Source organism: Condylura cristata, unplaced genomic scaffold (genome assembly GCF_000260355.1).
Source record: "Condylura cristata isolate star-nosed mole 26May11 unplaced genomic scaffold, ConCri1.0 scaffold00002, whole genome shotgun sequence".
NCBI classification, from domain to species: domain Eukaryota; kingdom Metazoa; phylum Chordata; class Mammalia; order Eulipotyphla; family Talpidae; genus Condylura; species Condylura cristata.
The window spans coordinates 43064357-43078971 of record NW_004567103.1 but is presented as its reverse complement, the minus strand read 5'-3'; the positions used below and the strand labels follow the sequence as shown (position 1 = coordinate 43078971).

The 14615-nt window shown below is 32.6% G+C and overlaps 1 protein-coding gene across 2 annotated transcripts in view; it reads right to left on the bottom strand.

Annotated features, from left to right (window-relative positions):
* Positions 1-14615, bottom strand: part of ATF2 (activating transcription factor 2) — a 69686-nt gene that overhangs the window by 31845 nt on the left and 23226 nt on the right. The window contains exons 5-9 of one of the 2 annotated variants that reach the window (XM_004674506.1): positions 10943-11039; positions 7934-8052; positions 7693-7821; positions 3477-3655; positions 407-521 (exon numbers count right to left, since the gene is read on the bottom strand). In XM_004674506.1, the coding sequence (XP_004674563.1) occupies positions 407-521; positions 3477-3655; positions 7693-7821; positions 7934-8052; positions 10943-11039 (639 nt within the window). The remainder of the gene's footprint in view (positions 1-406; positions 522-3476; positions 3656-7692; positions 7822-7933; positions 8053-10942; positions 11040-14615) is intronic. The other variant, XM_004674508.1, reaches the window with a different exon arrangement.

The window sequence follows — 14615 nt, the reverse complement described above, 5'->3', positions numbered from 1 at the left end:
CTCTGGTGAAGCCTCTCACCGCCCCTGAGCCTCTGGCCTGTACCCCAGTTCTGTATGCACAAATAAATAAATCTTTAAAAAAAAAAAATTAGAAATATTTAAGAATTAGAAACATACCTGTGCTAACATTCAAATTGTACAAATTAGTCATTCAAAGTTGAAATTGGAATAGTTCTTAGTATTAAATGTAAGGAAAACAAGTGAGTTTTAGAAAACAGAAGTGTTTTCTATGCAATTATTTTTTGAATAGTATATGCTATCCACTATAAACATCACAAAGTACTGCTTACCACTAGTAAGTATTTTGTTCAAATCAGCTTAATAAACCAATTAGTCCCAAATGACTTTGTGATTATAGAGATCAGTTTTGGTACAAAGATTTAAATAGCACAAATTTCACACTTACTGGAACTGCAGCTGGAACATGCACATTAGAACTTGTAATTGATGCAGGAATAGCAACAGGCATAGTTTGTCCATTAGGAAGATGCAACAGAAGAGGAAATGGTCCTGGTACAGGACTAAGAAAAGAAAAACAAAATAAGTGAAATTAGAGAAATTTTTATCAGTTATTTTGAAAAATACAAAGTGTTTCATCCCTATTAGGTAAAATCTTTTTCTAGTCACTCCAAAGTCATTGCAAATATAAGTGTTTTAAATGTATATTATATATACCAGTGTAAAAAACAGGGGAAAAATGGAAAGGTTATGAATTTAGTTAGTATAATATCTAATGTATTAAATAAGAACAACTCTTAAAATAAAGCTCTTGAAAAATATCTGTAAGAATTGTAATGTCACCTGATGATAGAATAATTATGTATATTATGTGAAATAGCATGAAACTAAGAGGGCACCCATTCTATGTTGATTTACTTTTAAAATTAAGCTTTATTTTCTAATCCATTAGGTATATTTACATTAAGAACAGAAAAACAAAGAAGGCAGAGATAACCACACTTACAGCATATAAAATAGATTTACAGTTAAAAATTTTCAGAAGGGAAAAAAAAGTGTGCAAAATGATGTAAAAATAAACTTTTTAATAAAAATAAATAAATAAATAAATAAAATCTGAAAAAAAAAATCCTACTTCAAAAAAAAAAAATTTTCAGAAGGGACAGGGAGGCACCCTATGTTATTATTTAGGAAACAACACTTTAGGTAGATATATCACTCATCAAAGTATGCTTACCAAAGGAAGGAACAGCAGAGTACATTAGGTAATTAATAATCAAATCTCAAAAACAGACACCAAAACAACACATTTGTGGTAGGGGAATTCAACACACCACTTTCACAAATGGACAGAAAATACATAGGGACACAATTGTGTAAATTAACAAATTAGACTATATTGATCTAACAGATACTGACAGGGCACCATACCACATAGAACATTCTTCAGAGCAGAACAAATACTAGATCGCACACACACAAAATCAACAAATTCACAAAGACCGAAATCATATGCAGCATCTTTTCTGACCATAAAGGTATCAAAATAGCAATCAACTACCAAAATAAAGCAGGGAAATTTAATATATTGAGACTGGACAAAAGCACTACTAAAATGTCACTAAATTAAAGCAAAAATCAAAGAGATTAAAAATTACCTAGAGATAAGTGATGAGGACACACAACCTTCCAGAACTTATGGGATGCAGCAAAAGCAGTAGTAAGAGTACATGTATATATATGTATATATATCTCTCTATATATTGCAACATAGGCCTACATCAAGCAAGAGCTCAAATAACCTCTCTCACATCAAGAGATGAGAAAAAGAACAAATCCAAAAGCCAACAGAACAGAAGAAAAACTAAAAGATAAATAAAATGAAAATAAGGACTCCGAAACATTAATGAAACTAAAAGCTGGCTTCAAAAATAATAATAAAGAAAATCGGCAACCTGTAGCAAGAACAAGAAAAAGAGGGAGAATTAGAAATACCAAATTAGCATGAAAAATAAAAGGGGAATTTATAACACTGCAGAAATTCAGATGACACTAGTATGAACATTTATACTTTAATGAACTCAATAATTTAGAAGAGATGGACAAAGTCTTAGAATTACACAATCATCCAAGACTGAACAGGAAAATCCTCAATAAAATCTTATGAAACTGAAGGTATCAATGGATTAAAAGGATCATATACCATGGCCAATGGGATTCGTACCAGAGATAACACGGTGGTTCAACACTGACAATCAATATAATTCACCACATCAACAAAAAGAGAAAAAAAAATGTGATTATATCAATAGACACTAGGAAGGCTTTTGGTAAGATTTAACATCCATTTATGATGAACACCCTTTAAAAGCTAGAGGTAAGTAGAAGAAGAATCAACTCTGTCAAATGCCATTCTACCCCAAGAAATACATAGATTCAATGCAACTCCAATAAAAATATCAATGGCATTTTTCAAAGAACTAGAATACTTCTAAAATTCAAAGGGAGTCACAAAAGACCCCAAATAGTCAAAGCAATCCTGACAAAATAGATAACGGAGGTATCACACTTCTAGTTTTCAAACTATAATGCTGTAATAATTAAATAGCAATTAAAATAAACAATAATTTAAAAAACCTGGCACTGTACCAAAAACATACACACAGGTCAGTAGGAGAAAACAGAGAGCCCAACCTATGTGGACAGCTAGTCTATGACCAAGGAGCCAAACATGTACACTGAAACAAGCCTTTCTAATAAATGGTGTTGAGAAAACTGGGCAGCTACACACAAAAGAATGAAACTAGAGGACTATCTCATACCACACACAAAATCAATTCAAAATAAATTAGACCTAAAACCTTAAGATAAATAGAAAAAACTCTACAACACAAATTTCAGTGATGTCTTTAGGGATTCGTCTCCAACAACAAGGAAAACAAGGGAACATAAACAACTAGGACTACATTAAGCTAAAAAGCTTCTGCACGGCTTAAGAAACTAACAAAAAGAACACCCTACTGAATGGAAGAAAATACCTGTATACCATGAATCTGACAGGAGACCAATATCAAAAGCTACAAAGAAATCAAAGAACTTAACAAAAAGAAATCAACCTATCACCTCTTATCATCAGTGAAATGTGAATCAAAACCGCAATGAGCTATCACCTCACAACTGGTAGAATGACCCAAATCAAAAACACCAGAAACAAGCCTTAGCAAGGATATAGAGAAAAGGGAACTCTCTGATTCTTTGGTAGGAGTGCAGAATGATCCAGTTCTTATGAAAAGTGGTACAGAGGTTGGGTCCTCCCTGGTGGCTCAACAGGTTAAAGTACAGCACCGTGAAGCTCTCCTGAAGCTATTGGACCATGAGTTCGATCCCTGGCCAGGCCAGGGATGCATCCATACACATATCAAACAAGGGTCATAATTTGAATAATTAAAATGTCTTCGGAAAAATCCTAGCAAGAAAAAAATCCTCAATAATTAAAATGACTGGCTCAAATCACTTACACAATTGGTCTGTTAGAGGACGGTGCCTGGGTGATTACAGTACTTGAGGTTGGTGAAGGTACTGCCTGCTGAATAATTACACTTGAGTCAGAACTTGTAAGCAGCACGTTGGGAACCTGTAATGATGCTGGACGAACAATAGCTGATGTAGGCTGTGCAGTTTGTGCCAATGGTACTTCCTATTAAATAGTAAGAGAAAGGTAATGCAGGTCAATTCATGTATTTTAGTAAATAAAACATAATGCACTTCTAAACGCATCCATAGGACAATATTCTACTCCTACCCCCAAATAAATTAATATCTAATGTTAATTAAAAGAAAATTCTGGAAGCAGCTGTAAAGGTCAAGTACAATGTTTTCATTTTAATTTAATAATGTGAGTGGTTTTTTCAGTACAACCTGTTTTCCTATCAATCCAGAAATAAGTTAAGCATGAAAACTGGCTATGATCCCATGACAATTTCAGTGAAAAATAAAAATACAACCTATTCTCATGGAATCACAGAACTTAAATTCAAGAGTGGATTTCTTTAACATACTCCAACATTATACTGTAAAGAAGAAACAGGTCCAGAAATACTGTGTTATTGGTGACACATATTTAGTAACAGAAATGTTAATTAAAAAGTTGTAAAACAATAAAAATATCTGCTAATCTCAATTAGCTTACCAAAAACTTCTCAGGATCAAAAGACTGTTTTGACACCGATATCGTGAATGTAAAATAAACTTTTGGAATCCCACTTTCACAGATCAGAAATCAAATTAGGGCTTTAACCAGTACTCCTGAGTGAGTAACTGTTAAAAACTGGGTCTATGGCATTCCGTTGCATTAGAAAATCTTACTAACCTTCTCAGGAAAAAAGATGAACTAGATTACTTCTAAAACTTTAGCCAACAAATTTGAGAATTTATCAAATTTAATATCAAAAAGCTACATCATGGAGTGGTGGGACAAGAGACAACAAAAAATACAAATAAGAAAATTTCAGACTGCGTTGTACACAATAGTTCACATCAGAGTAACTAAGTTTGGAGTTAGTAACTTCAATCCAAGTGAGGTAAGATTAGCTTTCTAAAACTGGCATATAGAGAGCATGCTAGGAAAAAGGAAGCAATAACTAGAACACTGTCTTTGAGCAAAGAAAAAGCTTAAGTGTTGATGAACAAAACTGTAGACAAAAGTCCAGATCAATGAGAATGTATGGCAAGAGTGTGAATTACCATAAATAGCAAACCAGTGAAAGTTTTTTTTTTTTAATTTATTTATTTATGCTTCAGAACTGGGGTACAGGTGTGGTGGGTGAGAGGATTCACCAGAGACAGAGTGGGGAGCAGAACAGGCACATTTACAAAGTACACTGCTGAGGGGAACAGCAAGCGGATCAGGAGAGGTTTGCTGCGTCATGTGGGTCAGCTCCCTGGCTGGGGATTGAACTCATGCAGCGGTGGCTTCAGAGAGCTTCTAATGCAGTGCTTTAACCCAGTATGCCACCAGGGAGAGACCACCACTGAAAGATTTTTAAGAAGGGAAGTAACATGATGTATTTTTTTAAATTGAGGTATAAATAACGTAAGTATTAGTTTCACCTGTACAACATAATTATTTAATCTTATATACACTGCAAAATAATCACAATATGTCTAGTAAATATCTATCACCTTACGTAGTTATAATTTTTTCCCTTGGGATGAGAACTTTAAGGTTTACTCTCTAAGAAATGTGATATACTATAATATAAAACAATATATGGAAATTAGAGATGGATTGAGGAAGTCCAGTTAGAAGACAGACATCAGTAATCCACATGATGGTTTAGACTAAAGATGGTTTAGACAGAAGAGGACTGATTCAGGTTATACTCAGGAGGTGGATCTGATAATTGTTTCAGTGAGCAGAAAAAAATGAATTAAGAATTCTTGATTTAACAACTAGATGGCTAGAGAGAAAATATACTATGATGTGAAAGCTGTATAATCAAGGGTTCTGATTGAGACATTAAGTTTAACAGATCTAGTCGACACAGAAAAGGAAATGTTAAGACTGAGTTGGATATGAACAACGAAATGGGAGATGGTCTGAGTTGACAGAAATTTTGAGTCAGGACCCTCCCTAGTGGCTCAAGGGGTTAAAGCATAGCACTATGAAGCTAGCCACAGCCACTTCTGCATGAGTTTGAATCCCTGCCAACGAGGTGACCCAAATGGTGCAGCAGACCTTGCCTGTCTTGCCTGCTGCTCCCCTCAGCAATATACTTTGTCAATCTCCCTGTTCTGCTCCCCACTGTCTCTGGTAAATCCTCTCACTGCCCCCACACCTCTGGCCTGTTCCCCAGTCTGTATGCATTAATAAATAAACCTTAAAAAAAAAAATTGAGCCATCAGTGCATAGTTCTTGAAGTTAAGGATCTAAATAAGACCACATATGAATAAAACTAAGAGGAGGGTAGCCCAGAACTGATTTTAAAACTTGGCATAACTATTAGCTGTCCAAGCAGAGCCACTGACTAAGGAACGCAGGAAGACAATTATCACTAAAATAGGCTAATGCAGCAATGAACAAAGAAAAAAATGTTGACTGTGAAGGAATTAGAATGCCCAAGACTCTTTCCCAAAGAAAATCTTTGGAAAAATAACATTCTCTTACCAAAGACTTAACAGCTTTATAGTAACAGTGATACCGTGGATACAATCATAATATCCAGTAAGAATCGGATAATTGGATAATTAGGATCAAGATGAAATAAAGTACAACCATTAAAATCACGATCATTTCTGAGGTAAATGTGCTAACCACTATACAATGTAAACAATAGCTTAAAACTGATTTTGGAAAATTTCTAGTGATACGGTAAACATTAATGCTCAATGTTCAAAGCAAGGTATAAAAGTAAACTAGGGTCAATCTTTGTATTTTTCTTTGTTTCCATCTATCCTTTTATATAACCTATTCTGTTATACATGCACATATATCTAAGAAAGCTATTTCAAAATTTTAGTCATTTTTACCACTCAATTGTGAGTAACAGGTGATTCTGGTTTTTGTCTTTGTAGTTTTTTGTGTTCTTAAAAGTTTTAATAATGAGAATGTACCTTTGTAAAGAAAAAATTAATCATACGCACACCAGCAATGATCAAAGCATTTAGCCCTAGGTAAAAGTTACTTTTTCTGCTTTACTTTTAGCCACTCTATCATGGCAGAAGTTCATTAATTAGGTTATGGCTTTATGCTAACATTAAAGAATTTAGAATAATTCATTTTAGAATATGCATTTGAAATATCTAAAGGAACATCATGTGTCATATTACTTCTTCATTGTGCCCTAGATGGCACTCCCATGTAATAGAATTCATCATATGTAGTTATGAATGAAGTGAAAATTAAGAAAATAATAATAGTATTTAACACAACTAATGTCCAGGTGGTTCCAGGTTACCAGCATATTTAAGATCCAGGAATGAGACCCTATGTCACCTATAAAGAGTCTGCAGTATTAAAATAGTATCATCATCACCTTAGCTGCTGCTATGAAAGATCCATTGCTGAAAATGAGTAACCATTCGCTAACTCTTTAAAACCATAAAAAGCCTTTGTTCAATTTTCAGTTGTAAAAATAATTAAAATGTAAACTTAAAGTAACTAAAAACAGGGCCTCCCTGGTGGTACAAGGGTTTAAGACAGCACTATGAAGCTACCCACAGCCACTTCCGCATGAGTTTGATCTCTGACCAGGAGGCTAACTCACATGGCACAGCAGAACTGTCCTCGCTTGCCCCGCTGCTCCCTTCAAGTGTATTTCAGTCAATTTGCCTGTTTTCCTCCCCAAACTGTCTCCAGTGAATCCTCTCAACCCCAGGCTTTCCCCACCCCCTTGTAGGCTAAATAAATAAAATCTTAAAAAAAAAGTAAAATTAAAATAGTAACAGAAAAATTATGACAAATTTATATATCTTTTAAAATAATTTTTATCTAAAATTGACTTTTCTTTCCTATAATTTTGATGTATAATAAAAAGCTAATTATCTATAAAAGTGGTCTTTTCCTCAAAATTTCTAAGTATTCACAGGGTTTTACCTATATAAGACTATTATAGTCTGACACTGTATTATGTATTATTTATTGCATTAACATTTTATGTAAATCAAATAGCAAACTTTAGTTGGGATACTGCTTCCTGGTCCCCAGGCTCATTTGTTTCTATAAGAATAGCTAACCTTTTCATCACTGGTGGTAGACTCTGGATGAGGTAAAGGACTATCCTGGTGAGTTGTCTCTACAACAGAAGGCTCCTCAATTTTGCTTCTTATGATAGGTGTTGCAAGAGGAGATAAATCTAGAGGCATCTAAAACATTAAAGAATATGTTAGGATTTCAAAAATAAGAAAGCAGCAAGTATGAGGACTAAGATTATTCTGTCAGAAGTATTCTATTTTAATTTCATGGTTAAAAACGTACTTTTTTAATGTCGTCTTCTGAGGCTTTCTTGAATTCATTTTCAAATGGACTTGCCAGCTCATTAAACAAACCCACTTCTTCACAGTTTTTTAGGAATCTTGTTGGTGTTGGGGTCTGATCTGAAATAAATGTAAACAAGTAATCACATAGATTTAAATATCATTTAAGATCCTAAAACACAGCTAGTAAATCAACAAATTAGCAGGACTGGTCAGTCAGTTGTTAATTCTCTCTTTGGAAAAATCTCTTCCTTTAAAGCAAATAAAATTTGGTTAAGTTTTTTGTTGCAATTATGATATTTCTTCCAACTTCATGAACCATAAACTTAAGAAGACCTTGTTCCTTACTTCACACCTTCTGAGTAGAGTAACATAAGTATGCTCTACTCTGAGATCAACTATTAACATCTAACATTATTAAAAATTACAAAGGTTTAAAATACATGCGATCTGGGAAAAATTAATACAAGAGCATGTATATATTCACTCTAAGTAGACCCCTCTACCAATGTAGCAAGCTAAGGATAAAACAGAACCTTTAATTAGAAGGTCAAAATACTAGAAGGAAGGAAAAGGTTATAAGAGGCCTAAAACAAAAATAAAACCCTCCTTAGGACTATCTACCGAAGCTAATTTTCTATTTTAATCTTGGTTCTAAGGGCTATGAAATTCCTTATCTACAGAATGTGCCAACTTAAATTCTATGCAGCACAGGAAAAAGTTAACTCACTTTCTCACAACCTAAAATACTGTAATTAATTATACCTAAACATGTACTCATGCTGTGAATTTGTAGGTTATAGGACAAATGCCAGTAAAGCCCATGTTGAATGAAAATAGCAAATGTAAGAATTGTGCCTATTGTGTCTGATTATTTTCAAGGCTATTTACTCAAATTGATCAGAAGCTGGCAGCATGTTCAAACTCTATTTACATTTCATATATTTCAGGGCATAAATTTTACTAGGCTCTAGCCAAATAAAAGTACTATAAGAATGACTAGTCTTAATAGGAAACACTTATCAAATCTTCAGTGAAATTAAAATTGGTCCATTTGTTAATTAGCACATTCTAAAAGTGGGCATTATTAACTTTTATTTTCACATGTATAACCAGAGCACTAATATCTTTATTCTATACAAATATAATTAATACTGAAATGACCTATTTGTCATACACATTAGACACAATGAGGACTGCTTTAGACACTGTTAGTATTACCAGAAATACTGAGAGGAACTTTTTGTGTTATCAATATACCTGACAGTCTGTAACACATATGTCATATTCCTTATCCCTGAAGCATTTCCAAAATCATATTATAGTAAGGGCCCAGTGCACATATAATCAATCAGCTTAAGTCGACCATGACTCATTTAATAAGTCAAATATAAACCTGACTCTTCTGGTTCCTACCAAAAGGGTTTGTCTATCTAAGCTCAATAGAATGGAGAGAATTTGTGGTAAAAAGAAAGAAAAATCTCAATCACTTGTATCACTAGTTACTGGATTGATGAAACTTGAGAAGTGAACACAGGCACAATTGTTTAAACATGCAAATGGCTTACAGCTAGTGATCATCAAATATATACCACACACATCATGCATTATAAATATTTATACTGTAATGTTAAACTACTCATCTCAAGAATGTTAACAAAACACTGATCCAGTGGTATATCTGAATGTGTTCTATTTTTCTATTGTATGAAATGAAAAATATAGGAAAACAATTTTTGGAAACCAATCTCAAAACATTTTTCAGTTAAAAAGCTAGAGAGATTGTGCAGAGGCAGTGAATTTCAGAGAAGCTAAGCGAATGAAACCTCCAGGTTGCTGTTACTTGCTTGACTGTTTTATTGGCTTTAGCTTTTAATATGTGATGATATACTATTCTAAAGAAATGCACATCTCACTCTTGTCTGTTTTCTTTTGCTTGTGGAACTAAACATGTATTACAAGTTTCCCTACACTCTACATAGTTTTGATAAATTACCAACTTCTTGTTAGCACCAATTTTTTTATTATAAAAATATTGCTGCTACTGAAAGCACAGGAAGTGCTAATTGCTTAAGTACCTAATTGCTTCATTAAATTGCCAAAGCACTGTTATGACAATTGGTTATGAAGGGTAATAATTTTATAAAACTAGTAATAGTCAGCATTCAGGTATGAATTCCAGAGTAACAAATTGCATCCTAAGCTTTATAGGGGGAAAAAAATTTAGGATAATTTGTTATTTATGATACTTAAATCTAGTTATGACATAAAAACATTCTGAAATTTAAACTTCTGTAAAAACTTTTATCACAACATTTAGAAAATATACAAAATGCAGTAAAATTACAAAGTAGTATGTGTGTATATATACATAGATGTGTGTGACTATATATTTAAAAACCATTAAAAGGGCAGCTTCGACAGTATGGAAGTACAATAAATATATGAAATAGATTTCTCTTTTCACATACTGTGTAAGATAATCATCTGCTTAGGTAATCAGTATGTCCACAGGATCAACATACAAAGCACTGACTAAATTTAAGACCCCTTTATTGATAGTATTTTACTGGCATAAATGTTCAGTTCAGAAAGAAAGAAAAACTAATGAACAAGTCTGCTAATTGCTCTTTCTCCAACAGGAGAAGCTTGAGCACTTTCTATCTTCACACAGCATTGTAAACAGCTAAAAGAAACATTGACTAAATATCTTATTAGTATAATTATTAGTTAAACATAAACTGTGGAGATGATATGAATGTTCCCAGGATTCTTACTAACTTCCACAAAAATGATACTGAAATCTGCATTTGAAAGCAACACAAAAAAGTAAAATGAATGGTCAGAAGGAAACATGGAATGTAATGGGTAAAATACATGTTGCCAACATTTATTGTAAATGAAGTCATTGGAGTATCACCAGACTATATTATTTACAGATAATACACAAAAATTGTGCACATTCCAGGTGAAATATGTACATAAGCTATTAATAAAAGCATATACTAACCAGCCACAATGACACTGTCATTACGTGCTGGACCAAATTTCAGTGTCATCTCATGTTTATGTTTATGGACAGCCAAATGATCCTCGTTGGTAAAACGCTGTGGCAAAAAGTTTTAAAATACAGTTAAGATTTTCAATTTGATCAAATAATTAAAATGATAAGGAAATTCATTTCCACAACATGTAAAACCACCATTAACAATGAAATAGCAGTTTGTTAACTATAAAAAGAATCTATTGTTAGTAGAGATAAACACAATAGATTTTAAATAATTACACAGAAACCCATTACCAAAGATTAAGCAATACTGACATATTACTAGGTCACAAAACTCATTTGAGAGTATTTAAAAGCACAACCAAAGGTAAAGAAACTATACATATAAAATTCATTTGGACACTAAAACTAGATCATCATTAAATTTTTTGTTGTACCGTAGGAGAAATATATGCTCCATGTACAACTTTTGAAGAGAGTACTGTACTTATATAGACTTCAGATTACTTACCACTTTTAAAGTGAGAATTTTCTTACAAAAATATTCCTGTACAAATTAAGAAATAAATCATATTCTTTGTTACCAAATAAAAATGTTATAAACCAGTGAACAGCAAATACAATAAAGCAGTTCATTTTAAAATAATATTAGAATTTTATCTTAAGACAACTAAAATTGATTTTTCTACTTGTTTCATTACAATTCTTATAGTGAAGCAAAATTATTTCTAAAGCTACACTAACTTGGATAGTGGCTGAGCCCTACATATCAAAGGTGACTTTATGATTACAATGTTAAAAAATGTATTGTTTAAATATCTCCTGACTGTGTCTGGCCATTGACCTTTATGAAGAATCTCCTTATTGATTAATATTTATAAGAGAAAATAGGGAACACGTTTTATATTTCAGAACAGTAATTATAAAGCGCTAAATTAAAAGATCTAAACTCAGTCTCTAGTTTATATCTTTATGAATGGAGATGTTAAATTTTATGTGTTTGAATTTGGCTCCCCTATGGACATCAAAATGGATTTCTTCTTTTATGGTCCCCCTCTTCCCCTTCCCAATTCACTACATCTTTTTATGCAAACTTTCATCCTTTCCGCAGGGTTATCTCAGAACAAAGTAAAAAAAAGCATATGCCATAAAAGTCTCACCCTGAGAATCCAAACCACCCTTCCCCAGGCCAGCTGCCCAGGGACTATAGAAATCATTTCCTCTCATTTGTACCTATTATACTCTGCACAGTGCTTTGGTTATAGCACCTATCAAATTACTATAATATTTTCACATGTATGTCCTTTTAAGTAGGCTGAGTTTCTATTGAAAGCCCTCAAATTTGAAATGCTAACTGAAAGAATGCACTCTTTACAGTAAGATATGATCTTCAAGTCTTGCCTAAAGGAAAGCAAAAAAACCAACACAAGACCCAAAACAACACTGTTGATAGATGAGGTAAGCATTAGTTTGGTTATATATTGTTGATAAGTGTGGCTTATCACTAAGTCTTTAGGCTACTTTATGTACCAATGGAAAATCTCTACTGTTATATAATTCCTCTTCAAAACTGCTTGTATTTCCATTGAAGGTGAGTTTCAGATTCAGCAGTACCTTTATACCTTAACTTATTCACTAAAACTTACTTCACTTCAAACACTGAACATAAACAATAGGTACTGCAACAATAAGTCTGTTCTTACACCACTCAAGTGCTATATTCCTATTGTTTTATCATAGGAATTTCTCCCAAGTTTGCACTATAAGTAGTGGTGCTTTGGTAGACTACTGAATAACAAAATTCTGGAAGAATAAACAAGTCTTAGAACTTGCTATCATCATTGCACTGTTTATTACTTTGCAATATCATTTTACATTATGTATCTTATGTCCCTAAAGTAGCTTTAAGCAAGATTCACTTTATATTTCAATGAACTTAACAATAATGGCTTTTCCATTGAAGGCAATCATTAAACATGAAATGAATGCATTGGTAGAGGTCTCAAAATTTTCAACTTTGAAGTCAGCATAGTTAACAGGCTAAGAATATGGAAAATTATAATCTCTGAAGAATTTTATTCTTGAAATGACTTGGCCACAAATATCTAAATCAAAGACCAATTATATACATATTTAAGTACTATCATGTTTTGTATGAAATGTGAAGATGGCACCAAATTGACCTTAAGTGAAAAGACACACTAAAAATATTAAAGGTCTAAAAAAGGCCTAAAAATATTAAAGGTCTTATGAATATTAGGAAATGCAAAGAATATGAATATACAAGTCTCATTTAAAGTCTTCAGATAAAATTTAGATACAAACTATTTTTAAAGGTGTTTGATCTTACAATGGTATTATTTATTTATACACAAAGGGGAAATACACTAAAAATTGGCATTTGATGCAAGGGAATTAAGCCGTGGCTATTATCTGAACAAGTTTATTTACTTATAAGAAGAAACTTAAAAGCAATCTTGTCAAAAAGTACTTGCCAGGAAAAAATGTGTGCGTATCTCTGTGTGTGTGCACACCATACACATACACACCTACATAAATGAAATGTATCTTTTCAACAAATGTTTAAAAAGAAAGTTAACCTAACAGCTGAGCGAGATTAATCATTTGAATCAGTTGGTACCATAATAAAATATCTGGGAAATCTGTTATTTCCAAGGTTTGAACACTCTCATCAGAATTAACTTCCTAAGAAATCAGTTATTCTACATTTAACCTAGGCTATCACATCCTCAATAAATCTTACTATGCTTATTAAATAAAACCGATATAACTATATTACGAAGTCATCAAGCCAATAGTTCATTTACTATTTCTTTTACTACTTGAAGGACAATTCAAAATCACTAGCAACTGCTGCTCATAGAAATATCCTTTCTTACAATAATACAGCACCACTCAAACCTCAGGCTAACTATAAAATTAATATTTATCCCCTTTATATCAACTTATAAAGTGTAAACATTCTACCAAAGAAAACAATTTTCAAAGAGGGTGTTATCAAAAAGCAAGGTTGTTAATAATTTCAGTGTTTAATGAATCTTTCACTAAATTATCTCACATTATCTTATTCATGAATTCAAGGATAGAGCACATTGAAAAAGAATGAAATTAAGAAAAATTGTTCCTATGAGATACCAAAGAGTTACTAAGGCATATAAGAAATATTTAATAAGAGTCAACAGTTAGAAGTTTCTCTCTGAAATGATTATCAATAACATATTTAAAAATCTTACTAACCTAATTAAAATTTTAAATTTAACAAAACTCCTTAGTGTGTCAAAGCAAAAATTCAAATTTGGAATAATTTCATCATTTACTGGTGACAAAAAATAATCTGCACTAATCATTAATTTAATTGATGTTTCTAAAATAATTTTGATTTCCTATGCGACACATCTGAATCTAAACAGACCAAACCAGTTCTGGACACAAGATTTCACAAATGGATGATACTGACATTAGCCAGGTAGTTATCCTGATCAATAACAGTTACAAAATATTATTATAACACAGATTATTTCAAGTATTTAAGGAAAATGAATACAGTCAAAAGAATAATACCCAGGAGTGGCCTCCCTGGTGGCACAGGGGTTAAAGTCTCAGCGCTATCAAGCTCTTACAATCACTGCAGCATCAATTTAATCCCTGACCAGGG